At 45.8% G+C, this 25,012-nt stretch overlaps 1 protein-coding gene across 1 annotated transcript in view; it reads right to left on the bottom strand.

Moving 5' to 3' along the window:
• Nucleotides 1-25,012, bottom strand: part of IPO11 (importin 11) — a 926,630-nt gene that overhangs the window by 888,403 nt on the left and 13,215 nt on the right. Inside the window, exon 2 of the mRNA XM_082270245.1 lies at nucleotides 2,495-2,595. Within this exon, the coding sequence (XP_082126371.1) occupies nucleotides 2,495-2,595 (101 nt within the window). The remainder of the gene's footprint in view (nucleotides 1-2,494; nucleotides 2,596-25,012) is intronic.

Consider the following 25,012-nt stretch of genomic DNA (forward strand, 5'->3'; position numbering starts at 1 on the left):
AAAAACGTGGTATTCTCTAGGCAGTGACAAAGCAGTTTGTAAAAATGCTGGTGAGGTGATCCCAGTGATCCAAAACTTGTTTAGGCGATGGGTGACACACACAGGTGCACCCCTCCGATTGATCCCGCACTCACCGGAGGTATATACCCCTACAGGGGTAACAAGCCTTAGTGTAGTATCCTCTTAGCCAAGGTTATACCGGATATTAGGATCTCCTCTTATTACTCAGTCAGACGATGATATGGAAAGAAGAAGCGCTAATATAGTGATGTACCATTAAAATTGCTTTATTAAATAAATAAGACAGGTACTCGCATAAAAACAATGTTCGTAGGCATCCAAAGCAGTAGGGGCCGCGAATCGGTTATTAAATTTGTTTTGCTCTCTCACATATGCACTTTAAAATCTTGGATTAACCAATTATATGCAAGTCAACACTCTAGCACTTTATATTTATTTTTATTTTTTATTCTTGTGAGCATCACATTTTATCCATTACACTAATTAGGCAGCGCCACCTTACCTCACCTTCTCTTATGTATTCTATAGAAGAACATTTTAATCTGAGCTGTGCTGCACAATCCTATGTACTGTGCTACGATTGGCTATGTGTCTGGTGTGGATTAGTTATGTGAATGCAACATTCAAATAAGCGCTCATTTACACTTGTGTTTGGGGGGTGATTTTTACTGCAAAGGCAGTGGACATGGCTGTACATGCCGCGGCAAGATACTTTGCTTCAAGGCCACAGCAAGAATCAAACCCCCTGTTGCGTTTAGTGGGAGCTGCAAGTTAATGTGGCCATGCCGCAACCGCCCCATTATTGCACTGCGTGCAATGTGTGCAGTTGCAGCACAGTGGTGTGGGCTTTTAAGGGTTAGAAGAGGAATTACACCAAGTCCCCCTGCCTGTAAAATGCCCTTTGAAGAGCAATCCACCACTGATCACTCTTCAGAGGCCTAGCGCTAGTGTAAAGAAGGCCTGACTGCAGCATCATGCTGGGTAACATGAAAAAGCAAGGGAAACACAGAAGCACCTCTAAGGCCCCTTTCACACATACGGTCCTTTTGTCCGTTTAATGGACATCAATGCTTCTCTATGTAAAAACGGATGACAACGGATGATCATCTATTAACATCCGTTTTCATCCGCTTCAGTCAAAGTCCGTTTTTTGGAACGGATGAATGCCCCATTTTTCATCCGTCAGAAAAACGGATCGGACGAAAAACGGATGTAAACAGACAAACGGTCCTGTTTTTGCATTGGTAGTGGATGTAAAAAAAAAAAAAAAAAAAAAAAAAAAGGATGAAAAAAACTAATGAAAAAAAACCGGATGGGAAAAAAAAACGGATGTGAAAAAAAAAAACGGATGGAAAAAACGATAAATTTTGATGGGACTGAACTGATGAACTGAAGGACCGTATGTGTGAAAGGGGTCTTAGTGTAGACTGTAGGTTATTAAAAAACAAATGTATCAAAGCAAATTTTGCAGATTAAAAACAGGCACAAAAGACTATCCCCAGTGAGATCAGTCCCTCATGATGTTTGTGTGTCAGCTGCCGCTCGGTCTGCCACTCATCCGAGTCCCAGGAGCCGGCCGTATGGGGTTTCCTTTTTAGTTGGAATTATACTTACATAGATTGATGCAGCATTGGTCCATTGCTGCATCTGTCCCCTGCTGACTCTAACACTGAGAATTTTCCTGTACACGCATATTAGCTGCATGAATATGAACATACCTGAATGTATTTTTTAAAAAAAAAACCTCCTTGGGACTTCTAAGTTCTGTTACAGATTTGAGGTTGATTTATGTTGCACAATAAGTCACTGTTGCAAGAGAGACTCGAAGATTATTGCTAACAATTTTTCATACAAAATGCACAAGATTTGATACACAATTGGCTTAATAAATGTTCCCCATTTCGAAAAGTAATAAAGGGACACTATAAAGTCCATTAAAGCTTAACTCCAGGCAGGTATAAAAGAATATATTGCAACGCTTTTATCACTAAAAGATCATTTAATATATCTTTTGAAAGCAAGCAATAAAATGTACCTTAATCTGACTTGGTATGCGCCTCTTGGAATCTACTGTAAAATCTGGACAGCAGAACTCAGAAGGGAAGGGAGAAGCAGCCTAAGGAGTCAATCAGGATTGTTACAGTGCAAGCAGCATGCAATAAATGCAGAGAGCAGGGGGACCAAGAGGTAAGATCTTTGGTGTGTTTCTTAGAAGGGACCGATAAGTGAACCTGCAGCACTGAAAGATAAAGTCCCCTCCCCTGCTATACAGAGATGTGCAAATCTCAGAACTGTATGAACAGAAAAATGTTTAGGCAAATAAAGTGCTTATATATGCATTTCATCTGTGTATTTGGCCATTTTAGCTCTAACTTCATATAAATCTGTCACCAAGATAAAATGACATCACACAAGAGTTAAGAACTGCTAACAAACACGACTACTAGCAGAGAGGAAATACTGAATGACTTACTTTGGTGCCACCCTCCTCCAGTAGCGATCAATCCCATTCTTAAAATATAAGACGGCCAACCACCTCACATTTACATCCAAGGAATGATTTGTGAAAATATTCTGAAAAATGAAAGACATATATTTACATTTGTCTTGAAATTTTCTCATAATAAAAAATCTGCCTACAGAGTTCCCCCTTCTGTGAAGTCACATGTAGTGGGCCTCCTATCACCCCTCTCTGCAGATTACTATACCGGGGTGGCCCCTATTGCACGTCCATGTAGAAAAACCTTAGTCTTACCGGTAACGGTATTTGCAGGAATCTTCCAGAACAGCAAAACAGAGATTATTGGCTCCGCCTTTAACAGTAAACACAAACAATAAAGAGATTAAAAGGCCCTTCCCTCCGCTTATTCCTCAGTAGATGTAAAGAACCTCCACCAATGTGCACAAGGGGAAAGGAAAATTTAGAAACCAACATCCACTGCAAAACATGCAAGAGACCCGGGTGGCAATATAGATGCTGTCCCGGAATATCTTTGGAAATACTGTTACCAGTAGGACTCACTGAGGTCTTCCCCAAATATCTTCCAGGACAGCTCACGAGAGGACAAACAAGAAATCCTACCTTAGGGTGGGGGGCCTGTAAAACTTTCTTTCCAAAAGAACAGATCTTGGCTGGATAACATCTCTACCCAGAAGTGCTTGATTAGTGCATGGGAGGAGACCACACCGCCACCCAGGAAATCTCTTTCCATGAAGCACCTGCACTTTCAGGCCAAGAAGTGGATAGATCTTGTAGAGCGAGCTCTAATGTTGGCTGTCTGCATGCAATCTGAGTGTTTGTAGGCTAGGAAAGTAGTATCTCTAATCCACCTAGCAATGGTACTCTTAGAGGCCCTAAACTCCTTCTTGGGACCACTATACAAGATAAGGAGTTGTGAGGATTTCCAAAAAGTTCAAGTGCACATTGGTGGAGGTTCTTCATGTCTAACAAGTGAAGAATAAGGGGAGGGAGGGCCTTTCAATCTTTTTCTCGGGTCATTTCACACAAGGTGGACTCCACTAGCAATCGGCTTGCTCATTGGGGGGATCTGTCTGTGTCCGTAGGGGAGGACCACAGTTTTGTATATATTGTTTTTACACTTCCATATTTTTTGTTATAAATAAAGATCGTGCATTTTTTTTATTCTACTACAATGTTATAGGCAGGGATACTTTTTTCCCCTTGTTGCCAGTTAGAGAGTCCCATTTATGAGGGTTTTCATTTTCATACATATGCACTTTAGGAATGTTGGCAATATTAAGCTACTACCAAATACCTCATAAAAGAAAACTAATGCAGTAATCATGAGAAAAAAAAAGGGGGGGAAGGAGAGAAAACCACACAAATAAGTGGGGTCTCTCACCCCCTTAAATATTTTGGGACTTTATAGGCAGGAAGAAAAAGATCCCGGTCCTGTGTGGAAAACCGTCAGCCTCTCCTCAGGAAGCTCACCCCGTCTGACCAGGTTCCACACAGGACCGGGATCTTTTTCTTCCTCTCTATGATCTCTAGGCATTCGTTTAAAAGTGAAGGGAGCCGTGGACAACCCGACCCCTCTGTAATAAATAGATGAGTCCCATGACCAAGTTCTTAGATCACTGATCTATCTGGGGGCTCAATAAAAAACAGATTGGTGGAGCCATACAGGACATATGTGCATTTAAACTGGACACCTTACTTTAACTGATGTGATAACCTAAATTGATCGTCTTTGAGACAACTCTTTAGGAATCGTCTGAGGAAGCGACTAAGCAAAACGCGTCGTGATTCCATATTTACCACGAGTGAACCCTACAATTTATTATACTAATATATCATGATTCATCATGACCTACCACATATCTATATGAATCACCTTGGATTCAGAGGCATTGGGGTTCCAATGGGGTAGGAGTTTGTCCTACGATTTATGTGTATGTAATGTTTTACTGAACACATGTCTACCATTGTATATTTGTATGTCTATGCTAATTAAAATTATATTTTTTTTATTAAATGACTGTTACATTTTCTTCTCACTGAGATCAGCAATTGCAAGTTGCCTATAAAGTCCCAAAATATTTGATGGGGTGAGAGACCCCACTTATTTGTGTGGTTTTCTCTCCTTTCCCCCCTCCCCCCCCCCCTTTTTTTTTTCTCGTACATAATAGGGATGTGGCAATAGCATGTTATAGAGAGTGTGTGTCTCACTCACCTTTTATCTAATGCAGTAATCATATTTAAGAACTGGTAAGCAGCAATATATTACATTTTTGCTCTTGGATTTAGTTATCTTGATAGGGCTGATGTCCTACCGTGTTGCTATATTTAGTCTGTGTTATTCCTAATATTCCTAGTATAAGGCTGGGTGGTAGTTATATTGGGGTGATCAAATGCAACCATTTTTTTTTCGGTTCTGTACTTTTGTCACTTTTAAGTTTAAGGTCTATTATACAAAAAAACAACAAATTACAAACAGACTGCTGGTCTTTTATCACACTACCCAGTGGAAGAACATTAGTTTATTGCTGAAAGAAATGTACGTTTTCACTTGTTTTCTAAAAGCAGCAGATGTAGAGAAGCCCCCATATTTCCATATGGTAGAGGTATCATTTGTCAGCATTATTGAAAAAGTGCCATCACAATCTACATCTATAACACAACATATTAAAACAAACCAGGCTTAACATCTCATGATCATTTGTATAATCTTGACATTTCACTCCCAGCTAAACATTCTGACAGAAGAAAAATGTTCACAGAGAGGCACTGCATACTTTTGTTATATGTGAAACTTTTTTTTTATAACAAGAAAAACATTTTTTAGTTTTCACATTATATTCCATTCATCTTTCAAGGGTTTGTTTCAACTTTTTGTACAATAAAGCCTCAGTAAAAGTCTAATGAATACTATTACTACTACTACTACCGCCTGTCCCAAAAAGCTACTCCATAAATTTAAAAAAGATTTATAAATCTTTTTATCAACAGTTGTATTCCTTTTAAGCCAAATTTACCGTTGTTGAATTGCAACAGTTTTTGGATCATATTAATCAGTCCATCTTTATTTCAAGAGATAAAAAACAGAATTTTTGTAAAATCTTACCGTAAAATTCCTTTCTCTGAGTCCTCCGACAGTCGCCGCCCACTCACACAGTCTTCACCAATGGGTATTGACCTTTGCTCCGCAGGAGTAGCTAGGCACAAGACTTGTTAGTAACAAAAGCTTTTAGCATAGACACACCCCTAGGGGCTGTCCCACTAGTCAATACCTCCCTGCACCAGCATTCCCAACTCAGTTTGGTAGCATAGCAGTAAGAGTACACAAAAACCCCAAAAGAGGGGCGGGGGGGCGGCGACTGTCGGAGGACTCAGAGAAAGGAATTTTACGGTAAGATTTTACAAAAATTCAGTTTTCTCTTACGTCCTCCGACAGTCGCCGCCCACTCACACAGTCTTCACCAATGGGATGTCCCAAAGTAGTGTAGACATGAGGGGTGGGAGACGCAGCCGCAGAAGAGCAACGCAGTACCCACATCAGAGAAGGGAACCTTACATACAGTAAGAGAACCAACTGGGCAACAGGAAAAGCGCTCAACAGGAGCAACAATCCAGGAAAACAAGTAACCCAGGGGTAAACACCCCAACAGCCAAAGACCCAAAAACAAGGGTCCCTATGGCACTGCCGCACTGAGAACCTTGCGGCCAAACGAGGCATCGGCCGATGCCTGAACGTCCACTTTATAAAACTTGGAGAAGGTGTGCACGGACGACCAAGTCGCCGCCTTACACACCTGGGCCACCGAAGCCTGATGCCGGAAAGCCCAAGACGCACTCAAAGACCTGGTAGAGTGCGCCTTCACAGGGAAGGGCGGAACCCTTTCCTTCAAGGCATAAGCCTGCACAATGGTTTGTCTGATCCATTTGGCGATGGTCGCAGCCGACGCCGCCATGCCCTTCCGAGGTCCCTCAGGAAGGACAAAGAGGGAATCCGACTTGCGAAAGGATTTAGTGGATGACAGGTAAACCCTGATCGCCCGGACAACATCCAAGGAATGCAAGGCAACCTCCTTAGGATGTTTTGGCTTCGCGCAGAGCGAAGGCAGGACAATGTCTTCATTAAGGTGAAAATCCGAGATCACTTTTGGAAGAAAGGACGGGTTAGGTCGCAAGACCACCTTATCCTTGTGAAGCACCAAATAGGGAGAGCTACAGGACAATGCCGCTAGCTCCGACACCCTGCGAGCCAAAGTGATCACCACCAAAAGGCAACCTTTTTGGACAGCAGAGGCAACGAGATCTCCCTGATCTTTTCAAAGGGAGCGTGCTGTAACACAGACCGAACTAAGGTCAAGTCCCACGGAGGTAAGGGCTACCTCCGAGGAGGGGCCAAATGACGCACCCCTTGAACAAAGGTGCGATTTAAGGAATTTGAGGCCACAGGGCGCTGAAAAAGAACAGCCAGTGCAGAAATCTGGCCCTTTATCGTGGCCAGCGCCAAACGCTGATCCACACCAGTTTGGAGGAAAGCCAGCACTCTCGACACCGAGTATGAGCGAGGGGAGTCCCCTCTGGACTCACACCAGGCAAAGTACGCTTTCCAAGTACGGTAATAAATCTTCCCCGAAGAGGCTTTTCTAGCCTTGATCAGAGTAGGAATGACCTCAGGGGAGAGACCCTTGTCCCTCAGGACCTGGGTTTCAACAGCCAGGCCGTTAAAGCCAGCGACTGTAAAGCAGGATGGAAGATCGGCCCTTGAGACAGAAGGTCTTCTTGGACCGGCAGGCGCCACGGAGGTCCGACTGCCATATGAACAAGGTCTGCGTACCAAGACCGGCGAGGCCAGTCTGGAGTCACCAGAATCACAGTGCGCGGTTCCCGAGGCCAACCTGCGAAGGAACCTGGACAGCAGCTGAATTGCAGGAAAGGCATATATCAGATGATACTGATGCCAAGGCGCCACCAACGCGTTCGAGGCGTCCGCCCGAGGATCGCGCGTCCTTGCCACGAACCTTTCCCCTTGTTGTTCAGACGAGACGCGAACAGGTCCACATCCGGTGAACCCCACCTCGCGCACAACATCTGGAACACATCCGGGTGTAAGGACCATTCCCCCTGTTCCAGGGTCTCGCGGCTCAGATAATCCGCCTGCCAGTTGTCCACCCCCGGTATGTGTACTGCCGTTATCGCCGGGACGTGCGTCTCGGCCCAAGACAGAATGTCTGTCACTTCCCGAGCCGCTCGGGCACTCCTGGTGCCCCCTTGTTGATTGATGTAGGCCACAGCGGTGGCATTGTCTGAACCCGAACCGGATGGCCCTGAAGCCGTCCCGACCACTGGAGAAGGCAAAGCTTTAACGCTCTCAATTCCAGAACGTTGATCGGAATGGAGGATTCCTCCTTCGACCAAGTTCCCTGGGCGGACAGGTTGCCCAGGACACCACCCCAGCCCGACAGGCTGGCATCCGTGGTGACCACCGTCCAGAATAATGGACGAAAAGACTTGCCCCCCCGACACCGCCGGGGACTGGAGCCACCACAGAAGACTCCTTCTGGTGCGGCGGCTCAACGAGACCTGCAGATCCAGAGACTGAGGTCGCCCGTCCCATTTGGCAAGAATCTCCGCTTGGAGACCCCGCGTGTGAAACTGGGCAAAGGGGATCGCCTCGAAGGTCGAGACCATCAACCCTAGACACCTCATGCATGTCCTGAGTGACGAGGATCTGTTGTCCCTGAGGGACCTGACTTCGTCCCGAAGCGTCCTGAGCTTGTCCTCCGGTAGGAAGTCCTTCGCCTGAACAGAGTCCAGAACCATCCCCAGATAGGGAAGGCGAACCGAAGGGCACAAAGTCAACTTCGGAACATTTATGGTCCAACCGAACTCCTGGAGCGTCTGCACCGTAGTGGACAGGTCGGTCAACAGGCTCTGGCTGGCACTCGATCTTAACAGGAGATCGTCCAGATATCCCAAGACCGCAATGCCCTGGGCTCTTAACAGGGCCAGAACAGGCGCCAGAACCTTGGTAAAAACCCGCGGAGCTGAAGCGAGACCGAAAGGTAATGCCACGAACTGGTAGTGTTCCTCCGCAATGGTGAATCGAAGGTACCTCTGGTGGCCCTCGAAAATGGGGATGTGCAGGTACGCATCCTTCAGATCGATGGAGGCCAGAAATTCCCCCGGGCTCAAGGCAGCCACCACTGAGCGCAGGGATTCCATGCGAAACTTCCGAACACGCACAAAGCGGTTCAGAGCTTTCAAGTCCAGGATCGGACGCACCTTGCCCTCCTTTCTGGGCACAGTGAACAGATTGGAGTAAAACCCCCGAAATCTGTCCCGATGAGGCACCGGAACCACCACCCCCTTGACCCGCAAGTCCCGCACGCCAGGTGCAGATCTCGCAAACGCTCCGGAGGCAGTTGAAGATTTGAGGCCGACCGAGAAAGGAATTTGATCTTGTAACCCGATCGAACGATTTCCTGAACCCTTCTGTCCTGGATGCGGAACAGCCAAGGTTGGAGGAAACCGTGCAAACGTCCCCCCACCCCAGAAACGGGTGAGGGCGTCCCTTCAGGCGGACGCGGAGTGGGTCGCAGAACCGACTTGGCCGGACTTCTGCTTACCTGCCCACGGCTTCTTCTGGGTGCCTTGGCCTTTGAAGGGCTTGCCCTTGGACTGCGACCTAAAGGCACGAAAGGACCCTTGAGAGGGCTTAAAGGAGGGGTTCCGCTTGCCACGAAAGGACTTGTTCTTGGGATTCTGGGGCAAGAGAGTACTCTTGCCCCCAGTAGCTCCTTTTACTAGAGTATCCAAAGCCTCGCCGAAAAGGCGAGAACCAGCGTAGGGAAAATCCGCTACCGTCTTGCGAGATGATTGGTCGGCCGACCAACTTTTCAGCCAGATCAGTCGACGGTTAAGCACCGCGACACTAGACAGGCGTGCAGCCAAAGGGGCCTCATTCAAGGCCGCATCGCACAAGTACATGACCCCCTGATGGATCTGGTCCACCATAGCCAGCGTAGTGGGCGGGGTTGAATCAGCTACCAGGGTGCGTCTGAGCACCTTCGTCCAATCCGCCACCGCCTGGGCTGCCATAACTGAAGCAAAAATAGGCTTGAGCATAGAGCCTGCCACCATATATGCGTGACGGGCAAGAGACTCCAACCTCCTGTCCGTAGGATCCCGGAAAACCGGGGTATCCTCAGTGGGAACCAGGGTAGCCTTGTTCAAAACGGCTACAGCGTGATCCACTTGGGGCGCTACACACCAGCGCTCGTCGGTGGAAGACGCAAAGGGATAAAGCAGTTTAAACCTACTGGGCACTGTAAAGGGCTTCTTTAAAGTGCGCCATTGCTCATTAACAGTGTGATGAAATTCCGCAGGGCAGGGGAAAACCTGTGCTGATTTGCGGGTTCTATGTGTCCCAAAGGAGGACCCCCTAGCTGGAGGAGTGGGCTCATCCTCCAGGTGCAGCGTATCTTTTATAGAAGCAATCAGCTCATCCATGAGTGCAAGCTCTTCAGGCGAGCCAGGGGGAGAAGTATCAACCCCTTCCACCTCCGCCTCCCCCTCAGACCCCATAAGGTCCAGAGATGAGCGAGACCCTGAAAAGGGCACGCCAGCCACAGCAGCCACATCGCCCTCTGAATCAGAGGAAATGGATAACCTGGCCCTCTTTGCAGAACGTTCAGCCATCAGCACCTGCATCTGTGACACCAAAGATGCTACTCCAGTGGCCAGATCAGACCCCTCGGGGGGTGCAGCAGTCCCCTGGTCCCCCACCAGGGCCGGGGGGAACTTGCTATCCTGGGAATCCATGCCAAAAAACAGGTATGGGATAATAAAGGTACTGGCCCTTTAAACACCACGGCGAGCGCAGCCCACCTTAAACTAACTGTATGCACCGACCCCCACAGGGACAGAAAACACTGAGTTAGGAAGGATAGCACAGAGAAAAACCTGGAGAGAGCACTGCAGACTGCTGCCACCGATCGCTGTCCAGAGAAAGAGGAAGTGATGCAAGAAAGGCTGAACTATATAACCCCTGAGGCTCAGGGAAAAATGGCTGCCCGGCAGGAGTGAATGGAGGCTACAGGAAAATGGCCGCCGACATGTGCACAGATCGATCGCACATGTCACCGCCAAAATGGCGCCGACTGGCGCCAAAAGCACACCGCACTGCACTCTGCATAAGGCCCAGGAACAGGCCGCAATAGCCCACAGTACACACAAAAAAATGGCGGACCGCGCGGCGCACAGCCCTAGCGGTCGCCGCCACACATGTCTGCACTCACATCACCCAAAGGGATACATCGGAGCGAGAGGGGTCCCCCAGCAGCACAAATAAAGACATTCAACCCCCGCAGGGATCACAGTAGGGAGCCCGCACATAACAGAAATGGGGGAAACACACAGCCACAGACTGACACCCCAGACAGATGGTCCCCACACAGAAGGTGCTTACCGTACCGGATGGCGTGGGGAACCGTCTTAAAAACGACAAACCGCTGTCCTAAATGACAGGGAGTGCCGCAGCCAGGACGCAGGAGACCGCAGCACACGACTGCAGAAGGCGTCCAGTGAGGTAGCCACCTCACATGGCAGCATCCCTGCAGCGAGCAGGGATGGGTCGTTCATGGCGCCAGGGCGAACCGTAGTTGAACGCTCGATGGCAGGCTGGGGATCCATCTGACCCTCAGCCCTGGGGATCCAAGGCGGCCAGTCCGATACCCAGCTCCGCATGATGCATCTTCATCCGAAGATCCTTAACTAAGAGCTGACAAAATAACAGCTAGTAAAGTAAAGAAAAAACACTGAAATAAAATCAAAAAAGGGTAGAAGGCTGAGACTGAAGCCCCAGCACAGGAAAGCCTGACTACTCCTGAGCTAGGCAAAATCAAACTGAGTTGGACATGCTGGTGCAGGGAGGTATTGACTAGTGGGACAGCCCCTAGGGGTGTGTCTATGCTAAAAGCTTTTGTTACTAACAAGTTTTGTGCCTAGCTACTCCTGCGGAGAAAAGGTCAATACCCATTGGTGAAGACTGTGTGAGTGGGCGGCGACTGTCGGAGGACGTAAGAGAAACATGCTTAATGCTCCTCCGACATTAGAGGAATTTGAGGTTGCAGTTGCAAATCTTCCTAATGGCAAAGCACCAGGTTTGGACGGGCTATCTTATGAAATCTATAAAACGTATGGCAAGATTATTCAGCCTGTTTTATTAAAGCGGAGCGCCACCCAAAAAAGGAAGCTCCACTCCACCAGGGGGGGTACCTGTTTTTGAGAGGTACCCATCCCCACTTCCGTAAGACTCCACCACGGCAAGGTCCTTCTGAAGTTTGTCCCCCCCTTCTCCTTCCTCAGCTGCCAGGCCAGTTAGAAAGCGCAGCATGCTTCGTGCATGGGCAGTAGGGAGAGGGGGGCGGAACTCTGCTTTAAATACCTTAAAAGCATTTAACTCCTAAAATGAAAAACCCATATATGTTTTTCAATTATGGCTACTGCTTAGTGAGTGTTGTCCGTAACTTTTTATTTAGCAGATTGCTGAAAAATATCTGCTCATTCTGCCAGTTCCCCGAGTTCCTGAGGACCACGTTAGCCATGATGGCAGATCCCTACTAGCATGGTCAGTTTACGTCCCTTGCATACCTGCTAGGAAATAAAGGGGCCGAACCTATGCTCGGCATAAGCAAATTGTGGCCCTCTAGCTGTTGCAAAACTACAAGTCCCATCATGCCTCTGCCTCAGGATGGATGTCATGCTTGCAGCTGTCGGAGTCTTGCTATGCCTCATTGGACTTGTAGTTCTGAAACATGTGGAGGGTTACAGATTGCATATCCCTGCTCTATCTACTGTAGTCTGTGTAGTGGCACACCCCCTCCTAGCCCTGCTGTGCTCATAGACAGTGAACACTCACCCTGCACACACAGGGAATGTTCTTCTCCTCTGCGTCTGACCTGTCAGCGAAGTAATCACACATCCGCCATCAGTAAAGAAGTTGAAAAGTGTAGAAAGTTGGTTTATACCGCATGTGAGAAGGTCTGCAGGAAGAGATTGAAGCTGTTGTTACAGATTCAGGAGGACTGCAGACTGGACAGACTCTCCATCGGAGGGAGTGTATTCAGGGCACTGTGCGAGGTGGAGATCAGCTGCAGGACAGGAGAGAGTAGCTGGCCAGCAAGTGATTATAGAAGGGCAGGAGAGCTGCATGTCGTGTGGAGTACATATACGAGACTGCTATGCAGACAGACAGTGAATGTACGTGCCATGCTGCGAGTGACATTAGATGCTGCCTGCCAACATACTAGTGGGACACACCCCCTCTAGGGGGAGAGAGAACCTAAAGTGGTTGTAAAGTCAGAAGGTTTTTTTTATCTTAATGCAATCTCTGCATGAAGATAAAGTCTTGTGTGCAGCCCCCACCTCTGCCCCCCTAAAACTTACCTGAGCCCATCTCTATCCAGCGATATAAACAAATGCCTCGGTCGTCCCAGGACTCTCCCTCCTGATTGGCTGAGACACAGCATCGGCACCATTGGCTCCTACTTCTGTCAATCAAAGTCAGTCAGCCAGCCAATGGGGAGAGAAAGGGGGTGGGACGGGTCAAAGTTCCGTGTCTGAATGGACACAAGGAGCTGTGACTGGGCTCGGTGCCCCTTATAGTAAGCTGCTTGCGGTGGGGGCACTCACCAGGAGGGAGGCGCCAGGAGAACAGAAGAGGGACCCAAGAGGAGGAGGATCTGAGCTGCTCTGTGCAAAACCAACTGCACAGAGGAGGTAGGTATAACATTTTTGTTCTTTTTATTTAAAAAACAAAAAAAAAAAAACTAGACTTTACAATCATTTGAAGAAGGACTGTGCAGTCACATGATCACAGGATAAACCCCCATAAAAAAGGTTCAAAACGCTTCATTTGATTAGGGTTTACACATGCAATTTCCTACATTAAAAATTACAGTGGTTGTACTGAGTTTACATATCCTTTAAAGCCGAACTCCAGCCTGTAAAAAAAAAAAAATTAAGTCAGCGGCTACAAATACGTTTGGTGCCCCAAGCCGATTCATCCATCGGCTTCAGGTGGAGGCGCCAGCATTGCAAGTAAGGGAAATCAGCAGTAAAGCCTTCAGGCTTCACAGCTGGTTTCTTACTGCACACGTGCGAGTCGTGCTGCGCTTTCTGAATGGTCCCGTCGTTTCTAGAACACATAGGCCTGAGAAGTCAGCGGGGGAGGGGATGAGGGGGGGCCAGAAATTACGCAGATCACAGTGTGGCGATCTTACCAGTAAGTGGAGGCAGGTACGTGTCAAAACCAGGTATCTGCTCACCCCCCCCCCCCCCCCCCCAAAAAGTGCCAAATGTGTCAGTGGAGGGTAGGAATGTGCCAACAAGGGGAGATTTCCCTTTGTCTCCACTTTAAAGAGGAAGTAAACTCTGGGTTTTTTTTTTTTTTTACCTTCAAAGTAAAGGCATAATGTGCTACTATGCACTGAATACTAGTACATTATGTGACACTTACCTGCAAACAAAGCCATTGTTGTCCCTGCTGGAGGACACCATCTTCGCCCATCTTCCTTCCGGGTCCACGGACTCCGGCTGTGTCACTGTCCAGAGCTGTGCGACGTCACTCCTGTTGATGCGCAGGAGCCACCAGCCACAGCACAGAGCTCTGAAGAAATGGCACGGGCGGCCGTTACTTCAGAGCGCATTCGCCGATGACGTCATTGGTGCAGTATAAAGTAAATATCTCCTAAACTATGCAAGTTTAGGAGATATTTACAGTACCGATAGGTACAAACAGAGGGAAGTGTACTTACTCTTTAAGGAAGGCTTTTCCTCTGGTTCTCTCCCTCCTTCCATGACAGAAACAACTATTGTGGCGATACCCAAAAAAGACAAAGATCCTTTATATCCAGACTCATTTAGACCAATATCACTGCTTAATGGCGATGTAAACTTTTTTGGAAAAGTTCTCGCTAATCGATTAAACAAAGTAGTTTCTAAAATAATACACCCAGATCAAACTGGCTTCATACCTAATCTCTCCACTGCAATTAACATGTGAACTTTCCTAAATATTCAGACTCCAGTTGATGCATATAATAGAGCTCTTCTTTTACTTGATGCTGCAAAGCATTTGACAGTACGAAGTGGTGTTATATGTGGGAAGTTCTAAAAAAAAATTTGGGTTTGGAGATGTTTTTTGTACCTGGGTTAAATTGTATACTTTTTCAAAGGTCTCGGCCCAGATTAATGGTGTGCAGTGCGCTCTTGTTCTGCCTTATCATGGAACAAGACAGGCCGGTCCTTTGTCGTTGCTCCTATGCAGTACCAATAGAGCCATCGGCGACTTTGTTAAGACAGACCGCGGAAGTGCGTGGCTTTTGTAGGGAAAAGCATGAGGAAAAAAAGGGTAGCTCTTTATGCTGACAATACACTTCTTTTTCTCTCGGATATGTACACATACCTCTCCGCTGCAATGTCTCTGATTATGGAGTTCAGTAGGCTTTCAGGGTTTAGAATTAACTCGGACAATCGTGTACTTCTTCCACTTGATCCACTCCCTGATTTAGCTTTTTCTCTATTGTCCCAGTACGAAATTGTTTCTCAGTTTAAATATCTAAAGGCCCATACACATGATCAGATTATCGAACGATCTGTCGTCCATTTTTTGTGGCATGCTAGTCTGATGTGGAAAGTGAAGAGGTTATTTTCATACGAATTTTCCTGTACGACAGAATTCTACTTCAGAAGTGATGTCATGTGTTGGATTGCGTTGCATGTGTTCTTCTCTGAGTCTCTGAACATGCCTAGTCTTGCTCTTAAGATTTCTGTACTAATGAGACGAAAATCGGACGTTGTATTACGGACGACAAAAATTTTATAGCCTGCACATCAGGATTTTGTCAGCCGAAAAGTCAGAGTTGGCTGTCAAAAGCACCATACTAACAATCCGAAAATCGGCAGATCGGTCGGACGAATTTTCCCTACAGATTTTCTTATCGTGTGTACGGGCCTTTAGGGTGCAGATTATCAGCCGGATACAGGATTACATCCCCCTAAATTTAAATCCATTACTTACTAGGTTTCACTCCCAATGTTCTGTATGGTGGAAATTACCATTATCTGTAGCCTGCCGCATTATTCTTCTCAAGATGGTCTGAATGCCCCAACTGTTATAGCTTTTACATAATTCACCCTGTTGAATCCCACTCAAGTATTTAGGGAAGAATAAAGTGAGTTTAAACCTGATTCATGAAATTTGACCTGGGCACGTCTAATCTGTAGTGTTTACTTATCGTTCTTCAAAGCCTTAAGTCCCTTGGCTTTCTCCTGCTTAGTTTGTCTGTTATCAGCATAATAACTTCTGACAAGTTCTCCGTTAATGTTCTCCGTCAACTGACATAAAACCAGGCGGAATTTTGTGTCAGGCGGTAGCTATAAACAGATTAGCAGAGAGCTAGTCTATTCACAGTACAGCTCTTCCTTCCTATGTGAAGAGGGGGCCTTTCCTCCAATCAGCTTTCTCACAGTGTATGGCCAAACATCCCTCACAGGTGAATTTAGGAAGAGAAAATGCTAACAGGAGGTGCACTTTCTAAACCGTATCAATAGCTGTGGTGTCTGTCTAGGTCCTGGGCAACGGTTTATGTAATAATTTTTTTGGACTCTGAATGAGGACTCTGCTTCTCCTTTATTAATGTGGGACTCCTTTAAGGTATAGGTCCTCTTCTTGGCCCAGAGGGTATTCGCATATGGGGACAAAAATGGGAAACTGCATCTTTGGCCAAGAGTCAAACTCTGACGATGAACATTGGTTGTATTAGCAGTGGAAGAGGTGGTTTGCTCTCCTCACCTGATCGTATTACTGTAATGCTCGTTTTCTGGAATTCTTTTAGGACCTTTACGCTTCTCTTGCTCATTTTCTTCCCTCTATTCTTGCTACCTACGATTTCCTTTCCTACCCTGGCTAACTCCGATAGGGACAGACTAGACGCAGATCTGACTTTACAGGAGGTCCAGGGGGCCATTGGTGGGTTGCAAAGTGGCAAAACCGCTGCAATTTACCGTCTTCTCATGGAATTTTACACACAATTTCAAGAAGTTCTTGCTCCTAATCTCACTGCTCTATTTAAGGAATTTTCTTCCACGTCTTCCTTGCCTCACACTATGGAAGAGGCGGTCATTGTGTTAGGGATCGCAGCTCTGTCGAAGCTTTGTTTTTTTGGAACCTTAAAATCTTTTCAACAATTGCGTTCGGAGTTACACTTGGAACAGCATTGGTTTTATCAATATTAACAATTACGTCATGCATTTTGTGTACAGGGCTTGATTCCATCCACCTTTTTTGCCCTAATGCCTTTGATAAACTTACTCAGGCTGAGACTTCCAAGGGGCTTATCTCATTTAGGTGCACACAGTTGTTGAGAAGAAACTTTGACAAGTTTCCTCCTCCATGTAAGCGCAGATGGGAGGAGGATTTTGGTCCCCACTCCAATGAACTTTGAGATGAGGTGCTGCAGAATAGTCAGACTAATTCACTTTCTCCATCCCACAGAGTAACACAGATCTTTATTTTGAGTGTCTCATACACCAGACTTTTTGTGTAAGGTAGGCTGCATGGAGAACTCACACTGTTAGATGTGGCCATCCACATGGTAATCTTATACATTTACTGTGCAGATGCCCAAAAGGTAGGCGTTACTGGCAGGGGCTCATCTCAACCTTATATGATTTATATGGCATTTCCCGAACTGTTGACCCCATTTTATGTATCCTGGGATAGGCTGGATTGCAATACATTGGATTGAAAGTAAACTCTTTCAGTTTTAAGATCTCTTTTTATTGCAAGAAAACGGATTGCTTCATGATGGGTAACCTCTACTCCTCCATCGATGGAATAGTGGAAATCTGAAGTGATTGAGAAATATACGTACCTCTCACAACGCTCCAGATAAAGTTTGCTGCAATATGATCTAGTTGGATAGAAACGAGGGACCTGTCAATTACTCTTGATTGAGAATGTTGTTCTTATTGGTACTTGTGGGATATTTATTAGTTTGCCAAGTATTTTAGAGGGGTAGAGGTGTTATATTGATATATTTAATGGTAACTAGTTGTCTTAGTGCTGTATTTTTATTTTTTTGCTATTGTTTACATTTTTTTCTTTTCTCCTATTTTTAGTTCTTTTATTCTATGTGACAGTTTGTCTCCATGTTATTCTGTACTTTAAAAAAAAAAAAGAAAAGTCTAATGAAGCATCCAGATACCCAAAAGCATCAGGTAAAGAGTATACTGAACATGGAAATGTAATTATGTTAGTACATATAAACTGCTAAATATCTTATCTCATCTCATCAGCAGTATGTTGTAGTTTTGCGATTTATATCAGTGTCCGGCCAAGAATGTGTTATAGCTTGTAGGGGAGTTTTAATTCTGTTCTGACTGTTCTATGAGGCTGCTTGTTCCCTGAATTTCTGTCTGGAGAGTGCAGATTGGCCCTCTGCTGATCACATGCACCCTCCCAAAAAAAAACAAACACAAACTCTCTACCAATACATTACACACCAAAGTGAGCATGTGCAGAGTGCACCCAAGGCTCTGTACTATCAGGAGATGGATTGGGGACTGTGGAAGAAGGGGAGGATGAGAAAAGAAAGGATCAAACAGCCTTTTCACACAATGCAGAGGGATTAACCCCTTAGGTTCCACCATGAGAATAACACGCATTCTTTACTGCATATACAGACTGCTTTTACAGTTGTCAGTTTAGTAACACTTTAAACCCAAAAGCAAACATTTATATTGCAACTTACCAATTCCTACATATGGTGGAACGGAAGTTGTGCAAAGAAATGGCGAGCAGACAGGCAGAACTTACAACACGAAAGGGGATTTAAAGTAAGCTTATATTGGATTGTCAAATATGTCGGTAAATCGCTATTCACAGCAGAGCTACACGATTAATAGTTAAAAAATCTCGATTCAACCCCATCAAGAGCTTACTTCGGCATTTCCACGATTCATACAGCGCAGAGCCGTTCTCTGCACACTCACAGCGGACAAAAAAAAAAGCCTCTGTCAAATGTTTATCAACATTGCTGATGCCGGGAGATAACTATAAACATGTTTTAAATTGTATCATTGCGTTTTTTTAGATCAAAGAAATGAACTTCAAGGAGTTGTAAAGTCTCAGTTTTTCACTTTAATGTATTCTATGTATTAGGGTGAAAAACCTTTTCTGCTTCAGCTGTCCCCCAGAGACCCCCCCTTCCCTTTGTCTTATCCGAATCCAATCGTTCCAGTGACGAGAACGAGCCCAGCAGCTCCAGCCACTGTCTCGGGTCCTCATTGGATAGACTGATAGCAGCAGGAGCCATTGGCTCCCGCTGCAGTCAATCAAATCCAGTGACACGGGAGCCAGAATCCTTGCTGTCTGTGTCAATAGACGCAGTAGCAGGACTCGGGAGCGCACCCGCATGCGTGCCCCCATGGAAAGCGTCTCTCCTTGGGGGCACCTGATTTAGAGGAGGGGCCAGGAGCGACCTTGGGGCACCCCAGAAAAGGAGGATCCGAACGGTTCTGTGCAAAACCCTTGCACAGAGCAAGTAGGTATAACATTTTTTTTTTTTTTAAAATAACAAAGTACCTTTAGAATTATTCAGTCTGGAAATGAGGGGAGTTTAACCACTTTAAGACTAAGCCTTTTTCTGACATTTGTTGCTTTTTTTTTTGGCAGAAACCCTAGAAAATAAATTGGCGATCGTTGCAATATTTTATGTCACATTGTTATTTTTAACAGGGGTCTTTCAAACTGTTTTTTTTTTTTGGGGGGGGGGGGGGGGGAATACACTTTAATGAATTTAAACAAAAAAAAAAAAAACTAAACCGTAAAGTTTGCCCATGTTTTTTTTTTTTTTTATATAATGTGAAAGATGTTACACCGAGAATCATCATTTTTATTCTGAGCAAAAAAATTGTGATTCTCATTTTATCTGTAATCATGCAGCTCTATTCCACTGTGCTGTCCTTAACATGCTAACAATAGCACTGTATTTTTATTTTTTTTTGTTAAGTATTGTGAATAGTGATTTACAGTATAAACAACTGCCTATAGTTTTTTTGTTGGGGTATTTGATGAACAGCTAGCAGTCTGGACTAACATATATGCTCTTCAAGTGATAGTGCTGTGGTAAAGTTATTAAAGTGGAGTTCCACCCTATTTTTATACTTACCTCCATCTTCTCGCTCCGGGTCACCTGAAAAAGAAATGGATAATCGCATATTTTTTTTTTTTTACTTACCTCGTAGCGAAGAAAAAATACTTACCTTACTTCCTTCTTCCTCGGCCGCGGCCCGTCGTCACTTCCTGGCTCTGCAATGATTCCTGGGAGCTGAACGTCATAGCTCCCAGGAATCATTGCGCATGCACCGGCCCCGACGTCAGTTCCGGGTCGCGCGCGCCATCCCCTTCTAAACAGCTTCTGGGCATGCCCAGAAGCTGTAGAGGGATGACGCGCGCGACCCGGAAGTGACGTCGGGGCCGGCGCAGAGCATCGTGGGACCAAAGAAGGCGGAAGAAGACGCCGAAGGGGATCTCGCTGGCTTCAAGCTGCCCACATCTGAGATGGCAGCGCTGGACAAGACGTTTGCAAGGTAAGTATTTGTCCTAACAGGTAAGTGCAACCCGGGACAGATCAGAGGCTAGCCATTGTGGAATGTACTAGCCCTGACTGTACCGGGGGCATTAAAAAAAAAAAATCCAGGGTGGAACTCTTTAAGATTGCAAAAAAAATAACTATTGTTTGTATTTTTATTACAATATTGATGTTCTAAAATAGGCGTATGCTGTGACTATACGACTTCTTTAAAGCCTCGTACACACGCACCGATTGTTGGCCGTAAATTTTCGGCCAACGCCCGATCGGCCGATTGTCGGCTTGTTAGTATGATGCTTCCGACAACCGACTGGGGACTTTTCGGCCGAACAAAATCTGGTGTGCATGCTATAAAATTTTTGTTGGCCGTCAACAGAACGGCCGATTGTTCGTCAGTCAGTACAGATTTCGGCAGACAAAAATCAGATGAGCAAGACTGGGCATGCTCAGAGAAGAAAAAACACACGGAAAGTAAACCATCACTTCTGAAGTTGGTTGTTGTTGGCCGAAAAAAATTTGTGTGCAGTCTAGAGCACATTTCAACCAACACAACCACACTGGACAAAAGTCGGCCAAACAGTCGGCCAACAATCGGTGCGTCTGTACGAGGCTTTAGACCAGTTGCTTATTACAATCTCAGCAACAGCATGCTGTCATTGCTGAAGGCGTATTATTCAATGAGTAGTAACATGGAAAAAAAAAAAAGTGTGAAACTTTTCTAATACTGCATTCAAAATACATTTAAAACACAAATTAGAAGAGGCTGTGCCTGACAAAAATACATAAAAAAAAAAAAAAGGGGAGCTTAGAAGAATGCAAATAAAAAAACAAAAGGAAATGTTACAATATGTCACTTGGACACAGATAGAATGTAACAGTTGAGCTGACAGGGAAAGAAAGGGCTGTCAATTTAAAATAAGATAAATGAACCAAGTGTGGCTCAGTGAAAGTCAAGTGAAAGGCAGAAATCTCAACGGATCCGGATGACAAAAGAAGAAAGCGCAAGAGATGAACAAAACAAATATTGTAAACTGGAGCAGTTTTTTAAATCCGTTTATTTCTGAATGAAAAGGAGATCATCTGTAAGGGCTTCATACATGACAGAGCATCAAATGTAAAAAACTTTTACAACATACTGTATGTCATTGGTGCCTGAAATTATTTAAATAGAGCAGAGGACAGTATAGGTTCACAGAAAAAGTTGAAGCTAAACTTCAGGCACAAAAACGGTCATTTAAATATATTTCTTCAAAGTCACAAATGATAGAAATCTACAGATGCAGATATCACCTCAAACGTAGCCGTGACAATCACTATGCTGTACGCTGCGCAGAGAACGGTGGGAGGGGCCTATCAGGCTCCACCCGCTACAGGTTTCAGGCAGAAAGTTACAGAAGGGGCGGATACAAGACCAGTCACCCTGCACAAGGATAGAGAGTAGCAGTGAGCGGTCTTTATTACAGGAACCTTCTGCACAGATCTGGAAGGAATATAAAAAGCACAGCAAGATTACAGTAAAAATACACATGGCTCTTGTATTTAGGTAATAGATCCTAGAGTTTATCCCAAAGTCCAGTCCCGCGTAGAAATTGACCCCGAACCCCACCCTATCCCATCTCACCCCCCCCCCCCCCACCTTGCTAAAACATCACATTCAAAAATGAACCAATTCTGGACTGGAAGATTTTCACCCTTAAAGCGGAGTTCCACCCTGGGAAAGCTTTTTTTAATAAAAATACCCCCGGGACAGTCAGGGCTAGTACATTCCACAATGGATAGCCTCTGATCTGTCCCAGGTCGCACTTACCTGCAAGAAGAAATACTTACCTTAAAAATGTATTGTCCAGCGCTGCCATCTCAGGTGTGGGCAGCTTGAAGCCAGCGTGATCCTCTTCTGCGTCCTCTTCGGTCCCACAATGCACTGCATCGGCCCCGCCGTCACTTCCGGGGCTGCAGCGTCATCCCTGCACAGCTTCTGGGCATGCCCAGAAGCTGTTTAGCAAGGTATGACGGCGCCTGCACCGGAACTGACGTCGGGGCCGGTGCAGGCGCATTGATTCCTGGGAGCGATGACGTTCAGCTCCCAGGAATCATTGCAAGCCAGGAAGTGATGAATCACCGTGGCCGCAGAGGGAGAAAGACGAAGTAAGGTGAGTGTATTTTCTTCTAAACCAGGTAAGTACAAAAAAAAAAAAAATTGCAATTATCCATTTGTTTTTCAGGTGACCCGGAGCAAGAAGATGGAAGCAAGTTTAATTTTAGCGTGGAACTCCGCTTTAATGACCAGGCCATTTTTTGCGAATTGGCACTGCAATACTTACACGGACAATTGCGCCGTTGTGCGACGCTGTACCCAAATAAAATTGTCCTTTTTTTCCCCACAAATAGAGCTTTCTTTTGGTGTTATTTGATCACCTCTGCGTTAAACAAAATAAGAGTGATAATTTAAAAAAAATATAACACCCCCCCCCCCAAAAAAAAAATCAAATTTTTTTCATAATTTTAGGCCAAATTTGTATTCGGCTACATATTTTTGGTAAAAAAAATAAAATTAAAAAAAATATATATTTTAATTGGTTTGCGCAAAAGTTATTATTACGTCCACAAACCAAACTAGGGAAAAGATTTGTCATTTTTATGGGGAGGGACTAGTGGAATCAACACAGAGAACTGTGATCCTAAATAGGAGGATCACAGGTGCTGTGTGTTCATTCTAGAGAGAACAACGGTCTGCTGTATTTACAACAGCAGGCCGCCGATCTCTCTTAACAGGGAGCGATAGCAAGTGCCCAGCGGCAATCGCGGCCGCTGGCCCAATGCTTTGGCTTCCCCGAGTGTTGAGTGGGCGTGGGCGCGCCCCCACAGGAGTGCGCTCCCGCGAACTGCTGTACAGGTACGGTGGTTCGCAGGAACCTGCAGCTGTATAACTGTGGCGGCTGGTCGGTAAGTGGTTAAGAAATCACCGGTGGGGGTTACAGAATATACTTACTATTCCCATGTAAAGTAGGACGTAAAATAAATGCATTTTATATCCTCCTGACTAAACAGACATTAAAGTGTTTCTAAAGGTTTCAAATTTTCCCCTAAAATAATAAACATGTCATAGTCATACATACCTGCTGTGTAATGGCTTTGCACAGAGCAGCCCCACTACTCCTCTTCTCAGGTCCCCCGCCAGCACTTCTGGCTCCTTCCCTTTGCTGAGTGCCCCCATAGCATACTGCTTTCTCGGAGGGAACTCGTGCATGCTCGCTCCCAAGCCACCTCTTTGTGAACATGGGACACAGAATGTGGCTCAGTCCTGTCCCCAGCTCTCCGCTGCTGTGTCTCAGCCAATGAGGAGGGAGAGAGCCCTGAAAGCCTCGGGTCTTGTGCACATTGCTGGAACAGAATCATGCACAGGTGAGTATTGGGGGGGGGGGGGCTGTAGGGGCAGCTGTACACAGGTTATTTCACCTTCGTAAAACAAAACAAAAACTTCCCCCCCTTACAACCACTTTAACCATTTGCCGACTGCCTAACAGTAGATATATGACATTACTTTGGACATTAAATATCGGGGTTATGGCAGCAGCTAGCTTTATTTACAGTAGGCGGCCGGCATTCATACAAAAGTGGTCCCAGCAGCAGATTCGCTCCCACTGCTTTCCGGTTCTCTTTGAGCTTACCGGAGCTGGCGGTAAGCCCGGAGCCCTTCCAATACATTGAATGCCTGGGCAGGAAGCCGAGTAGGAGCTTTATGTCCTTGGAGGACCAGAGCGACATCTGACGTCACTTCCGACTCTAGGGCTTAAAAGCGGGTTTTTGTTTTTTTTTTGCTTTTAAAAAAGGGAAAAGTGATCTGGGGTATTTTTGACCCCACAAATAAAGAGAACCTGTCATGCTTTTTTCTATTACAAGGGATGTTTACATTCCTTGTAATAGGAGTAAAAGTGATCCAAAAAAATAAAACACTTCTTATAGCCCTATTTGGCATAACCACACATACCCTGAGTTGGACAAACTGGATCAGGCTGGAAGGTGGTGGCCCTTTGGAGTATCCCACATTAAACACATCTTGCACAATGGGGCACTAGTGTACTTTGAGCAATTGCAACTTAGATTCTCCCTGCCAAATAATATGATGTACTACTACCTGCAGCTTTGGCATGCATTGCGGGCTCAGCCCTCCTTGTCCCACTCCAGTTTGTCCTCCACACTGGTATTTTTCCTTATGGAGCAATATACTTCTACTAAGGGTTTTATATCTGCTTGTTATGCAGCCCTGTTGGGTTGCATAACAAGCCAGTGGAGGTGACCAGTGGAGTGGGGATGTGGGGGAGATTCCTCCTGAGCAATGGGAGGAGGCCTTGGAGTCAGTTAGAAAATGTTCGCTCAATGTTTCCCATTAGGTGTCCCAGTTGTATATCCTCCTTCGTGTGCATCGTACCCCGGTGAAATTGCATGCTATGGGTATTCGCCCGGACAATATGTGCAATAGATGTGAGAGGGATGTGGGGGATCTAATACACTTGTTATGGAGATGCCCGAAGCTGCATCGGTATTGGACCTCTGTGACTTCCACTATAAACATAGTTCTGGGCTTGGCGATCCCATTGGATCCCAAGCACTGTCTCTTGGGTATACTGGATCACATTGTAGATAATAGATATCTCCGTGAGGCAGCTGCGCAAGCTCTGTTTCAGGCTCGGCTTCTTATTCTTAGACACTGGATTGATCGGGATCCTCCCACATGTAGGATGTGGCTGGAGCAACTGTGCGCCACCCTTCGCATGGAGAAATGTATCTACCTGCATAGGGGTGCTCCGGCTAAGTTCCAGAAGGTTTGGGGAGTCTGGCTGAGTTCTCCAGGGATGGCTCC

Source organism: Pelophylax lessonae (assembly GCF_965119305.1).
Source record: "Pelophylax lessonae genome assembly, chromosome: 1".
Taxonomy (NCBI): domain Eukaryota; kingdom Metazoa; phylum Chordata; class Amphibia; order Anura; family Ranidae; genus Pelophylax; species Pelophylax lessonae.